This window comes from Chelmon rostratus, chromosome 10 (genome assembly GCF_017976325.1).
Source record: "Chelmon rostratus isolate fCheRos1 chromosome 10, fCheRos1.pri, whole genome shotgun sequence".
NCBI classification, from domain to species: domain Eukaryota; kingdom Metazoa; phylum Chordata; class Actinopteri; order Chaetodontiformes; family Chaetodontidae; genus Chelmon; species Chelmon rostratus.
Window position 1 is genome coordinate 18,319,799 of NC_055667.1, and position 18,770 is coordinate 18,338,568.

General features: G+C 41.9%; 2 protein-coding genes across 2 annotated transcripts in view; both read right to left on the reverse strand.

The window, feature by feature from the left end:
- Positions 1–392: 392 nt before the first annotated feature.
- Positions 393–1,817, reverse strand: rh50 (Rh50-like protein). The gene has a single exon (XM_041944901.1). It carries the CDS (start codon positions 1,815–1,817, stop codon positions 393–395), a length of 1,425 nt encoding a protein of 474 aa, XP_041800835.1.
- A 4,649-nt stretch (positions 1,818–6,466) lies between these two features.
- LOC121612193 (solute carrier family 12 member 5-like) overlaps positions 6,467–18,770 on the reverse strand; it is a 33,067-nt gene continuing 20,763 nt past the window's right edge. The window contains exons 5-27 of the mRNA XM_041944905.1: positions 16,639–16,785; positions 14,978–15,032; positions 14,758–14,888; positions 13,887–14,134; positions 13,594–13,805; positions 13,338–13,505; positions 12,730–12,828; positions 12,559–12,616; positions 12,269–12,443; positions 11,911–12,029; positions 11,720–11,818; positions 11,299–11,418; positions 11,023–11,127; positions 10,764–10,932; positions 10,441–10,636; positions 10,091–10,260; positions 9,830–9,961; positions 9,123–9,230; positions 8,783–8,899; positions 8,272–8,474; positions 8,001–8,015; positions 7,770–7,903; positions 6,467–6,558 (exon numbers count right to left, since the gene is read on the reverse strand). Of these exons, the coding sequence (XP_041800839.1) occupies positions 6,467–6,558; positions 7,770–7,903; positions 8,001–8,015; positions 8,272–8,474; positions 8,783–8,899; positions 9,123–9,230; positions 9,830–9,961; positions 10,091–10,260; positions 10,441–10,636; positions 10,764–10,932; positions 11,023–11,127; positions 11,299–11,418; positions 11,720–11,818; positions 11,911–12,029; positions 12,269–12,443; positions 12,559–12,616; positions 12,730–12,828; positions 13,338–13,505; positions 13,594–13,805; positions 13,887–14,134; positions 14,758–14,888; positions 14,978–15,032; positions 16,639–16,785 (3,072 nt within the window). The remainder of the gene's footprint in view (positions 6,559–7,769; positions 7,904–8,000; positions 8,016–8,271; positions 8,475–8,782; positions 8,900–9,122; positions 9,231–9,829; positions 9,962–10,090; positions 10,261–10,440; positions 10,637–10,763; positions 10,933–11,022; positions 11,128–11,298; positions 11,419–11,719; positions 11,819–11,910; positions 12,030–12,268; positions 12,444–12,558; positions 12,617–12,729; positions 12,829–13,337; positions 13,506–13,593; positions 13,806–13,886; positions 14,135–14,757; positions 14,889–14,977; positions 15,033–16,638; positions 16,786–18,770) is intronic.

Sequence of the window (18,770 nt, forward strand, 5' to 3'; positions counted from 1 at the left end):
TGAAAACAAGATAGTGCATCTCACAGGTTTTCTTCTGTCTAAATGTTAAAATTTCAAGCTTTAGCTGACTGGTCTCCCTCTTCACATCTTGGATTATTAACATAATTACTAGGAAAAAAATGCATACAGTTTAAACAGAGTTTATTTCATGTCGCAAACGTCCAGCACTCATTTTCCTTTTATGTTTGCATGTAGGACAATAAATAACACAATTATTCATTATATTAGGTAATGTTGCACAGTGCCATTGTTTTCCATCATAATTTATGATCACTAATTCAACTTATTTACAATGTAATGGATATAAACATTTAATCAATAGTTAATAGTTATAGGCTTATTTACATTTCCTTCCTCAGTGGCACACATTGGCCACACTTGGCTGTTGCATGTCAGGCAGCAGAATCCTCTGTTGTAACTGTGTTTTTGAGTTTAGGTGGTGAATCATAGTCCGGAGGAACATCAAAAAACAGCTCATCGTCAAAACAGAACTCATCGGATGGTGGTGCGAGGTACGGCAGCTTCAAGATGAAGCCTGTGAGGATGCCTCCCAGCGCCGACACTCCTATTGTGGAGAACACAGCTGCGACCTGGAAGAGAGCCTGTTCCTGGGCAGTCCTCCCCAACCCTGGCCGTAAACCGGGGATCAGCATCTGGAGCTCCTGCAGCTTTGGGTCTCCTTCCATCGGTGCTCTGTGGCTAAAGATCTCATACAAACTGGGGCCATAAACCTCCTCATTAGCCATCAGTATAGCACATATTCCTGCAGTACAGGATATAAGTCCTGTTAGGCCATGCAAATTATGTATTCCACACTGATCCTGGATCCTGAAGCGCAGTGCCAGGTAGGGGCTCAAGTACTTGTAGCCCAGCATGCATGCAGTGCAGCCCATCATACCCAGACCATATGCAGCTGCAGGCGATATCATCATATCCACAGATGCCCCGACCGTCACTCCTCCAGCCAGGGTCACATTCTGAACATCGGCCATGGTGAGCTTACCGTTTTTGTTCAGCATGGCAGAGAGAGCGAAGGCTGTGAGGGTGGAGGCGCTGAGGCCGATGAAGGTGTGGAGGATTGCTCTGTGCTGGTCGTCTCCTTTCAGGGTCAATGCTGAGTTGAAGGAGGGCCAAAATACCCAGAGGAACAAGGTTCCCATCATAGCAAGGATGTCAGACTGGTAGCTGGTGTTCTCCTTTGCATGGCCTTCATTTAGGCTCGGCCTGTACAATACAAAAGTGACCCCCAAGCCAAAATAACAGGCAAAGAGATGAATGAGAATAGAGCCTCCTGCATCATTGATCTTCAGATACTTGAGCACAGCCCACTCTGTCACTGCAAACACCGGCACTTCCAACAGAGCCATGACCAGCAGCTGCAACGGACTCGTCTTCCCCAGCACTGCCCCGAAAGATATCAGCACCACAGCACAGGCGAACTCTGCATTTATGAGGTTGACCACACCGAGGTGGATCTTACCGTCATGGCTGAATTGAAAGTACCCCTGCACCAAAATTGCCCACTGGATGGCAAAAGTAGCCGTGAGGAAGTTAAAAACCATCCCCCCAAAGCCATAGAGTCGAAAAAATGCCAGCAGGCACCCAAAGCCGAGGAATATCATGACCTGTATGTCGGTAAAAAAAGGGTAGTCCCTGTACACTGCGTTGTCCATGGGGTTCGTCTCGTTGGTCTGAAATCTGGAGTCTGCATGCTCATCGTAGGTGACAAAAGCAGCGTACAAGGCGACAATTATGACCTGTGTGACAAACACAAACACAGGTAAACTCACTCGAAGGCTGGCCGACGGCGACTTCATCCTGACAGCTCTTTGGAGCAATGACAGTCATTTCTTTTGCAGCCTGCATTATATCTGTGGAGATAAGAAAGACGAAAGGCATTGGCCAAGTCTGCTCTCTCTCTCTCTAATAGCAGCAAGCAATATTCCCCCCACAGAGAAACACTGCTGCGTGGACTTTGGCCATTTTTAAGAGCACATGTAACTGTTTTAACACATCAGCATTTTTGCAGTTATCTTCAAGCAATTTACACCTTTACAAGTGTGTATTTACAGTAGCTTGCCTTGAAAAGTGTAGGTGCACCTGACATCAGAATCAGTTTTGATCAGATAGCGATTAACGCATTTACTACAAATAAGTGTCACCTCACAAAGTTTAACGCTCTCACAATATAGTAAACATGGCGAGCATTTAAACGTACCATACTGTCATTGTGGGTGGCTGATTTCCAATCGGAAAAATAATCAGCCGGGATATAATATCTGTTAAATTGTAGAATCAGTGATGACTTTGGTGATCCAATGACTTTCCCTCTAGCACCTCCATGAGGTTGAGCTTCTCTGCCCTTTGCTTCCAGTTTAAAACAATTTGAAGTGGAATTAAAGATGTGGAAAGTGCAACCGGGACGAGGAAACACTGCATTTTCCTGCTCTGCAAGAACAAGAGCCTGCTGTGACATCTGAATGTGCTGCTGAGTGTGAAAAGTCCTTCAGGCGTTTGGTTAGAGGATCCAGGACATGAAAACAAAACAAAAGGAACTGAACATATTTGCTGCGTCATTTAATGTGGAACCAGCTGATGTGCCTGACAACCTGCGACATGAAATCACTGAGCTGCAACGCAACAACCTGCTTGCTAAAGAGCAGCAGTTCCAGCCAGTGCTGAGGTTGTGTGATATACGTGTTTAACAATTTATTATGGTCCTTGAAGGATGCTCTAAAAATTTAAATAGGAAAAAGGAGACTGCTTTGTGTCTAATGTGATGCCATTTTAATCCTAGTCCCACCAACCTATGACTGCAGAGATCAGTGATGCTGAGGCAGAGGACGCACGCAGGGTCGACATTTGCAAAATTACAAACCATAAAGCCAACAAAATGAATCTGAGAGCAGACACTGTCATGGAAAAATGACACAAACGCTTGAACTGTCACTGTTGTATTAAAATGATTCTAATTTATTGCATTTTGAGCCGACATATAAAATGGTTTCTTTAAACCATTACTCGTACATAATTGCATAAGACATGGTAGAACATTTTAAAAGACAATACAAACTGCCTATTTTATACCTATAAAAACTGTATGAACACACATTACACACGTTGTCTCTAAGCCTATAGTCACAGATTTATTTACAAATGTCCAATCTTCACTCCATCTTGCTGTTCAGTTACACTGTCCTCAGTCAGACGCGGCATACTGGCATGTACTCACAACACACACACACTCTGGGTTAGGGAGTTTCAAAATTGTGACTCTAAACTCCTGCAGGCCGATGACAGATATATCAGTCTGTAGAACTGCACCATCCTCTCATCAAATGAATGTTATGCACCCAAAGTTTTCAGAGTTATGAGGGAAAAACACTGAGGGCTGCACAGATGTTCACTAAAACTAAGACGTATCAGTATGTGTGTGATGAGGTGAGGTTCTGTATATGCTACAGTGTTGAAGACAATACATGTATACAACAAATCTAAAGGATATTCACACGACTACGACTTTCTGGAAAAGATCTGGAATGCCGATGACTTTTGTTCTGCTAGAAATTGACGCATTATTTCTTAAGTAAAATACTTTATGGCAAAAAAGGCCAAGAGGCTGAGGGAAATAAAGTCAACTAGTGTATACATCGCGTTTGGACAAAAACTTTCATCTAAAAGTCGTAATACTAGACACTTTGTTTCCAGAATGAAATCATAAACTGTGCCCTTTCTGGGGCAAGATAATGTACACTGGCCACACTCTTAGTGGTCATATCCAATGAAATGTTTGCAGCATCAGCTGATTTGTATGATCAGTGAATGAATGAAAAACAGAGTACAGTATGTGCATGATTTAAATCACACACACACACACAAACACACACATAGAAACTAAACATCCATTGCACACGCTCTCACACACCCAGAAAATGTCTGAGAGACTTAAATCAGACTGATGAATATGCTGAATATGCACCTCCTGAGAGTCCAGAGGAACAGTTAACCTCGCTCTGTGAAAAGAAAAGAAAATTGGCCTGCAAGCACCTCTAAAGCTCACAAATAAGCATGTAATATGTCATTTGCTAATCTGTACAAAAAGCGAACATTATTTAGATGACATTATTTAGTGAGTTTAAGAGGTGCCTTTAGACAGAGCCATGCTAGCTATTTTGAGACTTTATGCTAAGATAACTGTGTTGTGGCTCCAGCTGAGAGTGGTATTGATCTTCTCTTCTAACGCAAAGAGATCTCCCAAAATGTCAAACGACCCCTTTAATACTGTGCACTCACCGTGCATAAAATATAGTATATTTAAAATGATTTAAATAAATCAAGTTTGTCACTTTTTCTGAACCACACTATCAAAAAATAAATTCTTTAAGATACATTGATATATTGTCAAGGTGTATCAACACTGACTTACTGTATATTTTAAAATGTATGTTTCTTAACATAATAAATTATAAGTAATAAGGTAATATATATATATATCTTTACATAATTGTCAAAATGTAAAATGAATCCTACATTCATTAACTTTTTTTTTTTTTTACATTTTTGAAATTCTTTTCGTGGTTTGCACAGCTGTAATTTATTGCTCCGTTTGTTCGTATTTGCACCTTTATTGTTCTTGTTCTTCCTATTGTTCTTAAATGTTCTGTGGTTCAGATGTTTATCCTGTATAGCTTAGTTCTTTATTTTTATTTCTCTCTTTTTTCTTATATTGTTATTTTGTATATTGTATTGGATTTCTGCCTCTTATTTTGTTGTGCCTTACTTGAAGGTTGATCTGCACTTGAAAGTTGTTCATCACTTGTAAGTTGTTCATTACTTGTAAGTTGTTCATTACATGAAAGTAGTTCCTGTTCTTATTTTGCATGCCCTTGTGTGTCCACCTTTTTGAGCTGCTGGAACTGCAAATTTCTCCTTGGAGATGAATAAAGTATCTATCTATCTATCTATCTATCTATCTATCTATCTATCTATCTATCTATCTATCTATCTATCTATCTATCTATCTATCTATCTATCTATCTATCTATCTATCTATCTATCTATCTATCTATCTATCTATCTATCTATCTATCTGCACCTCCATTTGCTGTTTTGCACCCCCCCTTAAAGACCTTCTGTCCGAGTGAATTTCTCCATTGTGAGATTTATAAAGTCTTATCTAATCTAATCTTTTTCCTCAACTCTACACATCATATTTTATAATATTTTGTGTACATGCCTGGTCTGAAAGCTGTTGAATTTTACATTTAAATCCCACTTAATATGTTTTATTAAGCTTTTGTCTGATTGTCTGTCTTCATTCTAAGGTTGGTATCAAAACATCAAAACATTTTTACATTACATATTGGTGCATTTTGTTTGTATTATTCAGGGGGAAGTAGGATTTATTAATAATTAATAGTATTCAACAATTTATTAATAAAAGAGTTGTGAAGAGCATTCTTCTGAACACAAAGGGAAAAAAAGGGATGAAAACAACTTTTATACTGAGATTAAATGCAGATTTGAAATTTGAAACAACATCTGCAACGGGGCGTTTTTTGGGCTCTGTGGGAAAACACTGGGGATAATACATGTCAAATGTGCAGTATTTAAAGTGACTGTCGCTGAGCACGAAGGCTTTGTGCTGCAGCATGTCACTGAGTTCATTCAATTTATATGATTCCTGTCCAACTGTGGGGATAAAGAGGGCAAACAATCAGGTTTGGGCTCATGATAATCTGCATCAAATCATTTTCTTTTGATTTTAATTTCTGTCAAGCTCTCTGCAATGAGACAGTGATGCACACTGACAAATAAATAAACAGAAAAATCCCTGCCATGACAAGGACAAGCCAGCGATGATACTGTTTTTCTCATGATGTTGATGGCTGGAGCATTAACAGCAAATCACACATATTGTCCCTGGAAGTTCACAGATGGTGTAATGTTACACTGATATTAGTGCAAAGTAAATGGTCAATCTATTTCATCCAGTTGGTCTGTTTGGGGAATATATGTAAATATTGACATTGCCACTATGAGGTAATGTCATTTCCAGTCCAGGACAAAGAAAGACATGATTAGATGAATAAATATCTGAATAACATCAATAATAAATAACAGAAAATAAGAAAAAAATGACAAAGAAAAAAACATTCTGACCAGACCAGAAACAAAAAGAAAAGAACAGCAGGTTGACTTAACATCAGGAAAGGGAAAAGAAATGTTGGAAAACCTTCCATTGTCTGAGAACAAGTTGTTTTTGTTTTGAGAATAAAACTGTCAGAACGAACCATAAACCTATCCTCTGGTATCAGCCGTCCAGAACAGAGCGAGGACTGTTGCATAATTCTTCGTGCTAAAAGGTTAGATGAGCAGATGGTGAGGTGAGGTTGTGGCAGGATTTTCCTGGAATGATACAGAGGGAGGAGAGGGCAGAGTCCGTGTAATGGCTGTTAAAAGCCCCTCAGGAGTAGATAGTGATGACCTCACGTCCACCTCCACGCACGAGGAGGACCCGATTGAGACCTTCAGTAAGAACCTCAAGGAACTCCATGTCTGAGAGACCAACAGTGAAGGACATTCAACAGTAAAACACAACACGCTGCAGAGCAGTTGTTTGCAAACTTTTTGTCTGATGCAACCTTACAACCCTGCATGAACTGCAATAGCCCTCGATGAACACAAAGAGGAGGGCCTCTTCACCACTTTTCCTCTACTTGTTGCCAACAGCTTCAACCATTTATTCATTATTTTAGCTTACCATTTTAATCTCCTATATACTTAATACTTCAACTATTTCAACCACATATGTATTACTTTTAGCTCACAATTGTAACCATACACTATTTTTGTTTTACTTTTTTTCCCCTGTGTTTAACGTTTATCTACTATAATCACTCATTCATTAGGTTACTTTTAACTATTTCAACGGTTTATTCATTATTTTTTCAAACTATGGACCTGAATTTTGTTTTTTATTCTTTCCTGAGCCTGACCTCCAGGTTGGGAACCACTTAAGTAAACTGAAAATCTGAATATGAAGCATTTCAAACCAGCTCCACCTTGAACAGCTACAACAGGAAAAATCCTCCTGTCTATAATGAGATATGCATATATCACATAAAATAAAATAATGAGTTGTAGTTTATCAGTTATAGCTGCCAGCTCTCTGCAGAACTAGTATGTTTACTTTTTATACTTTCAGCATATTTTCCTGCATGATAATGCAGCCCTTTGACTTGGAATGATGTAGTTTTACATTGCTGTATTAGCACTTTTACTTTAAGAAAGCATCTAAATTCTTTTACTACTTCCACCACTGGGAATGTAAATATGCAAAACAGGAATCGACATCGGCAACATTGTCAAGGTAGAGAGTATAAACCTTCGTCTTTGAAATCTGTTGCTGGCAAATTACACAGAAAGCTAAAGCCATTTTGGCAAATCCAGAGCATCCTCCAATTAAGGTAAGAGGTCTCAACTAGAGCTGTTAATTCTAATATACAATAAAATGCTGAATTCCTGTTCTGTTTGTTGCAGTCTTTGCTCTTATCAGCTAAACCTTTTATTGTATTCTGTACAGCATGTGTAGTAACAGGCTTTTTATTGTTTTTAGTTGTCTCATGGTGTTTTCATTGTGTTTCCGCTTTAATGCTGCCTTGTTGCAAAAAGAACTTCCTCTTGTGGGACAGGGATTTGAACTGAACTGAACTAGGGACACAAACATTTATGGAAACACAGTATGTTGTATGCCTGATGCAGGATACAGTTTTCGTTGCCCACACGGTTCTTGGGTGGTCCAGGCATGTTGAGCAGGACAAGTTTTGCCTCCTTGGACTTCTTTGTGATGACCTCGTTGAGCCTCATTGCTGTGTGCATGCGCCTCACATCCGTCTGGTTCCTAATGCAAGAAACATGAGGTCACGTTGTGTTTGCGAATCAGCCTGTGAGCTACTGAGCTCACACAGCATGTCGCACTACAAAATGTTAATACTTACAAGTTCTCCCATTCCCTGCAGCAGCATGTTAGGAGGGAAATAAAAGCGGTGAATTACAGACATGTGTTCACGCAGAAATCTGCACTTGTTAAGGGTTTAAGTTCAAAGTTTTGTTTGCCACATATGCAGGAACAGAATGTATCTCTTTAAACCCTTGAACATGGGTCGATACACTCAAATATTTACAACTGGCCCTGTTGTGTGCATGTCACGTGTTATGTCTGCTTCCTCCGCAGCATGCTGAGCTGAGTGAAACTGACAGATCACTCACGGCCTCATGTTGAAGAGGTCCTTGGCCGCCTCCGGGTTTGCTGATAAAAAGGCCGACCCCTTGTCTGCACCCTTGTTGTCTGTCCAGGTGGCAGCGCCCCCTGCAGGCCCAACGGGAGACGTGGGGCTTGTTGGGCTGGTTGGAGTCGATGCGTTCTTGCTGTGGATCAGCTGTACCTGTTTTGGGTTGGAGACAGCCACAGACTGAGAGAGGGACACCGTGACATGACAGTGTGACAGGGTGAAAGAGAGAAAAGAGACACCTGTCAGTATAGGTGAAGCTATGGAAGGCAGTGGCCAGTGGGAAATCACTGAGCAGCCAGTGGAAAAAGCAAAACACTGCTGTGATGGCTGCGCTTGTGATGAGGTAAAACATGTTTGTCACATAATAGTACAAACAGATGATTCTGCCCAGGCCAGAGCACAGAGAGACAACAGGTGTGGAGGGAACGAGGACAGAGGTACTTTAAGTAAACAAGTTTTTCCTACTAAAAGGGTGATGGCAGCATTACCTCGTCCTCTGGTTTTTCTGCCAGGCTGGTTCCCTCCTCAGCGCTGTGCTGGGAGCGCAAGCCAGATGTGTTTTTACGCCGAATGGACCCACGGGATGAATCCGTAATGCTCTGGATCTATAGTGAGCAAACAGATTATGCAGACAGATTATTATATATGAAATTTCCTTTTTATTTATTGCAGATCAGCAAGAACATGATGAAAATGACAAAATTAATGTCATGTTCCTTAGGAAAAAATTTCTAGTTTTTCTTTTTGATAAAAGTTGTTTCTGATGATATGAGCCTTCTTTAGATACTGAGGTTTCTCCAGTTATGTATAGTTTAGTTCCTGGTTTACCTCTCTCTCCATCTCATTCTTGGTCAGATGCATCTGTTTGAGGATCTGTGAGCGTTGCTCCATTAACAGGGTCTTCTCATAGGTGTAGGCTGAGATGTCACTGTCATGCTGTAAAGCGAAAAGACATTTTTCATTTATCACACAGATGTCAGAAACAGGAGCCATGTAAAAAGTTTGGTTTTATGGATTTAAAAAAGACTTTACTATGGAAGCCCATAGGAGACTAGATTAGATGATAATGTAAACTTGAAAATGAAAATGTAATTCCACAACAGCATTGTCTCATTTATGTATGTTTCATTGGAGTGAATATGAAAATTCAGTAATTGAAAATGCATTTTCATTTCACATACTCAGATGGGTGCTTGATGACTGTATTAAAACAAAAGAGCTGTTTGATGTTTAACTTTTGAATACTAAACCTGCTCTTAAGTGCACAATATTAAAAAAAACTTTAAGTTAAACTGTATTACATTTACCTGCCAACATTGCTCTTTTGGTGACAAAATGGAAGTGGAAATACAAATTGGATAATTGCATTTTCATTTTAACACATACATAAATGGAAAATTCCAATCCTATTGTGGAATTACATTTTCATTTTCAAGTTTACATTGTCTCTGTTACTGTAATGTTGTCCCATCTAGGCTCCCATACAGAAGAAAAAAGTTTGTGAACTCAGATTATGTGTCGGACAATTCCCTCACCATCTCCACCACCTCCACCTCAGCATCAATGCGCAGGTGATAGAGGAAGATGAGGAGGTCTTTCTTCATCTGGATACTATTGTCATCCATCTGAGCTACAGTGAAAATGCGCATCTTGCACTTCCTCCACACCTACGAGACAAAAGAGGAAGATTTGCAGATAACAAAATGTTCTCTGTGTTAACGGTCTGTCGCTGTGTCCACACAAGTTTTTCATGGGCAAAATCATATTAAACAACATCTTAGCGACTTGTTTTCCACCTTATGCTGGCGCAGCAGGAAGGGCAGCAGCATCAACATGCCTCCATCATGGACAATCCACCACACGTCTATGTGGCCTTCAGTGAAGCGCTCTCCATTGGACGGGTAGCTGGAGATATTCTTAGGGACCAACAAGGCCAGACTGGCTATGGTTGTCTCTCTAACTACCTCTGCAGAGGCACAGAAGAAAAGGGATTTGTTACAACATATGATGAAGGATCTGAGAAAGGGTCACCTCACTTATATTTGTTTAATGCATCCAATCAGGGGGAACATATCGTGAAATAAGCCTTATTTCTCTGCCATTGGCTTAAAGGCATCTATTGTTTAACCAGTGACTTAAGACTTACCAATAAAGTTCCTAAACTGCTGATGGTACTCAGGCTGTTTCCAGTTTCGGGGCCAGCTGACCATCACAGTGTTGTGCTTCAGGCCTCCCAGTCCTCCAACCTGGATCAGGTGTGATGTCCCGTCTCTCAGATTGGAGGAGATGACCACCTGAGAGAAGCCCTTCACCTTCTCTGTCTCCATCAGCTTACGCAAAGACTACAAACACACAGAGAGGGGAAGAGGTTTGTAGAGTCTGTGAAAAACTGTGGTTGTCTGTAGACACAGTAAGAGGTGTGTGATATTAATAAATGGAAGTGTGTGCGTTTGGGATTAGAGGACAGACCTGATCTGCCCTCTGGGCCTCAGTATAGTTGTTGAGGAAGGTTCCTTGAACTGAGGTGCCAACGATGGTCAGACCCTTCCCTGCTTTCAGCTGATTGGTCAGAGAGAGAAGACGAGGCTGTTCGACGTTCTGCTCAGCATCCACACTCACCAGAACCAGGATCTGAGGCCTGATAAAACGACAGGCGTGTGTTTTAGAGTCAACACGTGATATAAGCGTAGCTGTTAAGAGTTTAAAAGTCGTAGACGCGCGGACTGACCTCCAGTTCTTGGTGTGTGGCGGTCCCTCCTCCAGCCTCATGAGAGCGAAGCGTGCAGCGCTGAGAGAGATGCCACGTATCCCATCCCCCCACTCCTTCTCAGCTCTGAGACACAGCACATTAATGGGTTGGCACATCATCTAGGCATCATCATGTATGAGTATATGCTCAATAGCGATCATACAACTAAGACAATAACCACTGGCATAATGACTGGATGCTGCAATACAGTCTTGGTTTTGATCCAAGTCCTGTCCCGTCATGATGAGTACTCACCCACAGAACTCAATGTATTTGTAGATGCAGGTGGCGATGCCCATGGCGACTATGGCGTAATACCAGGAACAGATGAACATGAGTGACAGGCACAGGCTCATACCCAAGAACGACAAAGCCCTGTAGGGGACAGGAATCCACATGTTTGGTCTAACTGGGAATTTATGCCAACTTCACACAGCAATGACAGCAGCTTGTAGATAGAAAGTCTTGTATTTAGCCTGTTGCTGCTAAACTCTCAAGGAGATTTAGGTGCACACAATGTTAGATAATATCGTCACCAAATATGATCTCAGAATTTGCGTCAAATGCAGGAATTACAAAGTTAATGGTGCATACGTCATGAAAATGATACACTTTCATTACCCTGCAGCTTTCAAAACAAATCAAATTAATTGCCCTGACATGTATGTATGCTCACCAGTGGTAGAATTTGAAGCGCGGCCTCCAGTTCGGCGTCCTTAGCAACGTCTGCAGAGCACAAGCAAGATTGACAAACATGTAGCACATCAAGAAGAACCTAAAGAGAGAAGAAAAAGGACAGATACGTGAGCTACGGTGGGCCTGCACAGCAGCAAACACACAGAGAGTGTGAAGTTGCTGTGTGCTTACATGGAGAGGATGGGTGCAACTGCATCCAAGGAGGCAATGATGATGCCAATCTCACAAATGCTAGCTGTGAGCAGGAGGGCCCAGGTGGGCTCCCCGTTGGCTTTGCCATGCCCAAACACCTGCAGCAACATAAAAAGAATTCAATTAAATCACATTTTATAGCACCACGATAAGTGCTACACAAATAAAGCCTGAGATTTTAATAATTAATTATTCATGTTTGTCTCTGCATCCTAAAGCAGAAAATACACACGCCACCATGAAAGTTCAAGTCCAGATGACCTGTGTACGTCTGTCTTTGAGAAGTTTTAAACACTTTTCTGTTTCTATGATGGAGATACATTTGAATGCTGCTCACTCTGAGAAAAGGGATGATGCCGTCCCGAGAGATGGCCTGCAGGAGACGTGGCGCTCCGGTCAGACTCTGGAGTCCTGCTCCGCAGGTGGAAAAGAAGGAGCCAAACACAATGACCCATGGAGACGGCCAGGCCAGAGTCCCGATCACCAGGTTACCATTGACTCCTTCACCAAACCTGTGGAGCGAGGCGAAGACAAAACATTCCAATATTCCGCTGTAGTAACACACACTTTGATTAAAAAAGTAATACTAATAAGTTGCATATTTCCAGTCTACATAATTAGACTTACTTGTCCCTCAGGACTACTCCTTCTATACAGGCACCAAACAGCACCACACATGACATGTCTGGGGGAAAAGCTGTTAAAAAAATGTTTCTTCTGGCTATTTAACAGTCATGAATCAGCACTTTCAGATCCACACAGATTCTGCTTTATAGACTTTGGCCTGGTGAAGGATACACACAGTAGATGTGGTGCTGATGGCTGCAATCGTGCCGATGGGGATCGACTTCTGAGCATCGCGCAGGTCTCCGGAGCGGTTGGAGCCCGCCATGATACCTGTGAGTGGAGCCAGATGAAATAATCAGGAGCTTCATCCTTTAATGGGAAGGTAATATTTCTTTTTCTTTCGCTGTTCTCTGTATTCATATCATTAATATCACAATAATCAGGTGGTGGCCATATCTGCTTTTGGAAAGATGGTACAACTGCGGATTATTTAAAACTTTAATTAATCATTTTTAAAAACAGAGCATTAAATCAAGGCTGATTGAAAAAAAAGGTCCAGTGGATATTCATAAGTTCACAAGCCGAACTTCATTGCTCTTAAACCGGCAATAGTAGATTTTTTGGCCTCATGGGGGCAGTAGAGACATGTTGTACTGTATTATCACATATAAAGTTGATATGGAAAACTGTTAGCTAACAGTTTTATTCACACATCCAGTAGAAACATGAGCAGTCATCTTTCTGAGCATCTAATGAGTGTCAGTCCAACTGTCACTCTGAGCTCTGCTAGTCTCCACCAACTCCAAAGAGCTACACCTGCCTCTAACTGTGGTGCTAACCTGTGACAGATGGGAAGTATATCCCGACCAGCAGAGTGAAGAAGCTGGTGATGTCAGCCAGGACGTAGCGGTTGGAGCCGGTTACAGGGCTGTCTGGATCCATGTCCGATTGAAGCCCACGCTTCTCCAGGATCATCCCTTTTTCCAAGTAGTTACCAAACAGGTTCTCTAAAAGGAAGAAGAGCGTTTTAATGAGCGCGTTAGGTAGACTGATCCTCAGCAGGTGCCTCCATTTATCTGATAAGGCATCTCTTACTTGCCAGGATGCCACTCGTGACCCCTGGGATGCCTTGAATCTCTGTGACGTTGTTGTTGGAGAAGTATTCGTCGCAAGTGGCATTGAGGGAGTCGGAATCGCAGAAGGACCTCCACAGTTTGGTGGTGACGGTTTCATTGTCTATCTCGATGACCTTTGCACAGACGTCATACCCTTTAGAAACAAGAGTTCGATTTCCCAGGAGGCAGACGCTGGAAAGGAAGTCAACAAAGGCGTCATTGTCACGTAATCATCTGCGAGGACTTTGGCCAGCGAATGAACAGGTCACTTACGGGAAGGCGGGGGGGTCAACGGCGGTCTTGATGACTCCGGCATAAACAGCGAGGATGGAGAGGATGACGCAGGCCAGGAAGACCAGCGCCAGCTTGTTCACATATTTGACCCCCACAAACACCACCAGCGCCATTAGGCTCAGCACGATGGTGCCATACACCCGCATGTTGTTGAGGAGAGCCGCCTCTGCTTCCGGCCCCTCCAGCCCCTCGATCTTGAAGATGGCCGCCTGAGGAATGATATAAATCTGAAAGAATGGAAAGAAGAGGGGAGAAAGGTGGAGGCAGAGGAAGTGGAAGGAGGAGAATACAGCATGGTGTGTTGGAGTACGGTGGAGAAGGGTGGAGGCACAGGGAAATAATAATAGAAGAAAATTAAGCAAAGTACTCTTGTGCAAGAATGAGTGTTTTTATACATTTGGAACCAGATAATTGTAATGCAGCCGTTAATCTTTTCTATTGATGATTTTAGTGGGAGATTTTAATGCACAAGAGCACCATCTGTAAGCCATGTAACACTGTCAGTGGAAAAAATGAATGGGACTTTAACTTCTGGAACCAGGGGCGTCCAAGAGGGCACTTTAGCACGCGTTTTGGAGTCCAAGAGGGCACTTTAGCGCGCTTTTTTCAAATACTGGGCCACGGGCCACTGCTCCTATCTACTGCTAACAATTTAACTCCCTTTAACTGAAATATCCCTTTTCAAAAGCCTCATTTTAGGTAGTTTTAGCAGGAAGATCACAGGTGTAACCAACAAAATGAACAATGCAGCTGTAGTAGGGTGATATTATTGTCTTATATATTGTCTATATAACATGACAATATGCAAAACAGTAAACATGTCAGTTAATTGATAGAAAGGGCTACATACCAGCAGAATTTCAATACAGCCAAGAATGTACATGGCACCTGCAAAAGTGGTGCCTAAGTAGAAGCAGATCCCAACAGCTCCACCAAACTCAGGGCCCAGGGAGCGCGAGATCATGTAATATGAACCTCCAGCTGTGAGTCACAAACACACACAGGAGTTAGCGCACAGTTCTGCCTCACACAAACACACGACGCTACACCTACCTGAGATGTCCGCTCACCTGGTACGACTCCATTTGTTGCGATGGCACTCATGGAGATGGCTGTGAGCATCGTCTGAAAAAAGCAGCACGGAGCAGAGGAGGGTTACTGGAGTCTGAGAGGCAGCAGGTGGGCACATCAAATTAAATATGGCTGACGGTGAGGCCTATATGGGCTGAGGGAGCGAGCAGAGAGAAACAGCCAGCAGCACGTGGATCTGACTCATGTGGTCACTACACGGCTAGTTCATCTCATACTGTGGCTTCAGTGATACTGTCAGCTGCAGTCGGAGGCAGGAAGACACTGATTACATTAACTGAATACAAATACTCTAATCAACTGCACTTTAAAAGTACCTGCTCACTCATTGAATATTTCTGTTTTGTGAGACTTTTATTCCACAACATTTAGCTTGTTCAGAATGTGAAAGCAAGACACCTCACAAGTCCAATATGAGACTCCATATCTCCAATTTAAGCATTTCAACAATGTTTCCAGTTGTAGTTATAATAACTATCAACTTGACAACTTGGCTTGGCTAGCTCCTGACTATGTTCCTAACCTGTTAACACTATATGCGTGTAGCCTGAGATCCTCTGGTAGTGATTCCCACATGGAAACTAAAATTTGACATTCAGTATGACGTTAACTCTTCCAAACTGAAAAATACATATTAATCTTCATCTCAACCATTGTGGTAAAATAAATAAGGTACTGTTAATTACTTGCTATGTGCAATACATTCATGTATAAAACATAAAGGGCACTGTGGAAGGTGTTTTGCCTAAAGGGTTCACCAAAACCTTCGCTGGACAACTGAGGAGCCATGTGGGACTTGAGGACCTGCTCCAAAACATAGCAGTTATAAACTACTGATAAAGCAGTAAGACTAGCTCGAGTCAAACAGGACTGCAGCAGGGTTTGCTTAAAATTGAGGGCTATCGGCGAACAACAAACAAACTCACAATGGTAGCAGTGTGAAAGATATCTCTGCTGGGACACACATCAGTTCTGCAGACCCTGTTCTGGTCTGATCTATCCAACATTGACAGCCTAAAAATGATAAAGTGAGTGTGGGTCTTAAGTGTTTCTTTAGGAGAACTCAGGGTGAGCTGAGGAAGAGGAGCTAGAGGCATATTATATATGTCTATGTAATGTGTGAGAAGCTCCTTGTTTTAATGAACCCCGTCCTGCATGCTGAGACTATTCCGGGATGTTTACGCAGCTCTGATAGATGCAACTAAGAATTGCATATGACGCATATGACGATTTTTAATTTCTTGTAAAACTTTCAGTATGTTTTGAACCACCATTTTTAAACCTGGTTGCTGACAGAGCAGCAAAACGACAGATTCCATCAGTGGAAAGGTGGTGCTGGTGGAGTGTTAGTGGGTTTACTGGCAGATTGCCTTTTGCCAGGATTTACTATGTCACCTTCAGCATCTGTGCAATGCAAATTATAATCATACAGCCTGTTAGATGTTATCACAGCATGTAGTTTAATCACAAACCCTCTAACTGCATGCGTGTGTGCTGAGGACCCACTTTAAATTTCTAAATGGATGTTTCCAGCTGCAGATGCAACATCTGCTTTCTGAATGGCCTGCGGTTGTTAATTACCAAGAGCGGCGGTATCACACAACCAATTTACGACAGCGGGGATGTCAGCAGTTTCACTCACTGTGGAGCAACACATGAAGACGATTATGAAAGAGCCGAAGACGCCTCCAATCCCGACCATCCAGGTCATCCGCAGGAAGAGGATCACCCCAAAGATGTTCTGGATGCACGGCAAGTACACTCCCATCAGAGTGCCCAGCTGTGGAGCCTGAGAAACACAAACATGAAGAGTGGTTTGTGTGTCTTATTTGTCAGTCGAGCTCATTTCACTTTCCACATGAATGGATTTGAAATGGGGGTTGTAATCTGTCAGGAGTGCACTTTGTGGTTCAGTCTCCTTAAATCTATTCTGCCTTTATTCTATTCCGCCCTTTACAGGCTTTATTCTCTTCAAACACAAAGAGATGGTAATCCTGTGGAGAAAAGGACGACGAGCTCTTTGTTTTGAAATGGCTCCATTTCCTCTAAGTCCACTCTCTGAAGAGTAAAATGTTTATTCTTTTTTGTCCTCGTTTCTTCTGTCAGTAAAGCTGCTGGAACCTCAAAATAATTGAGACATGATTTTTAAAGTAGGAAATTAGAAAATATAAAATCAAATACAAATAAAAACAACATATTTAATCTGCATAGTGAAGATCTGCACACATCTGTCCATAAATGTTGAGTTATAAAGTATAAAAGCTGAAACTAGTTTATGCTCTATTAGTAACGGCTCTCAAATTCTGCATGAGTGTGTAGAAGAAAATGCAAATATCCAGACAAAGTTGACTCACTGAGCCTCTGCGTGTGGCTGGCCTCTTCTCTGACTGACATTCACCCTTTAATTACAATAATGTTTTAAATACTGTATCTGGTTGCTGAGGACAGAAAATGTTAAATACTAACACTAAGACTACAGAAGACAAAATAAGATATCAGATTAAGTCTTTGCCTGTCTAACTAAAGGCCTCAGAGGCCTCTATGAGGAGGCGTGTGTGACGAGGAGGATCTCTGCAGGGTCTCTCGGCTGACTCAGTCTGAGGAGTGTCTTCATGTTGAACCGACTCTTCGTCAGCGTCTGGTGACCAGCTCCTCTGTCTGAGTCTTTTCCTGCAGACGTCATTTCTCCAATGAACGCAAAAAGGGTCTCAAGGCCCTCTCTCTTTGCAAATATGCAGAAATGTCTTGCTGCTCAGCATGGGTGATGCTTTACTGTAAGTCCCCCTATTCAGCATTTATAAACAGCATATAAACATTTAATAAGTACTTTAAAACACACTATAATGTAGTTGTATGCACATATAAATACATGCATGTGTTCATTAAATTGCAGTATTGACAATTCTACGAAGACATATTTTATATTATTACAGCTGTAACTGTATTCATTATCTACAGGCTACACTTCTGAGCGGCCACAGGAGGAGTTATAGCTGTTAATTTATAACTGCTTACAGCTTTTTGGAGCCAGAAGTGATCATATTTGGATGAGAGGGTGGAGCTGGGGAGGATGCGCACTGCTACGCCTCGATCCTGGATCTGACTGAGAACCCGAGGACACGACACGTGGCGGCTGTCAATCACAAGGTAGCCAAGCCCTGAAGCATACCGTGCTTTATCGTCTGTTTAGCTCGAAAAGGAACATAATAAACAAAATGACCATCATGCTGCAATGATGAAGACTAGAAACGAGTGACTGAGAACAGAAACTCGTGAAGAAAGTGTTTAGAGGTAATAAAACAAGTGAGAAGCAGATGGCCGCCCACCCAGAGCCTGGTTCTGCTTGAGGTTTCTGCCTGCTAAAAGGAAGTTTTTCCTCGCCTCTGTCGCCAAGTGCTCGCTCATGAGGGAACTGTTGGGTTTCTGTCGATAAAGAGTTTGGTTTGTACCGGCTCTATATGGAAAGTGTCCTGAGACAACTTCGGGTGCTATATAAATAAAACTGAATTGAATTGAAGTAGGATACATACAATCAGACCTCACTTTGCAGCAGTAGAGTCGCCCCCTTGTGGCCTTTAGAAAGAATGCAGGTTTAAGGCCCTTCCTCTTTGGCATCACTTTTCAGATCCAGATGCCACGTCCACTATTACTACAGTCTATGTTTAACACACTGCTGATAAATGTTGAATAAGGGGATATAGTAAAGAGTGTCGCCCTGTTAGATTTTAAAATTGTCCTGTAACAGTTACTCCCACCATCTTGTTCAAATAATAA

What these genes read in the sequence shown, in the direction of transcription:
- rh50 (XM_041944901.1), bottom strand. Translation starts at nt 1,817, where the DNA reads ATGAAGTCGCCGTCGGCCAGCCTTCGAGTGAGTTTACCTGTGTTTGTG.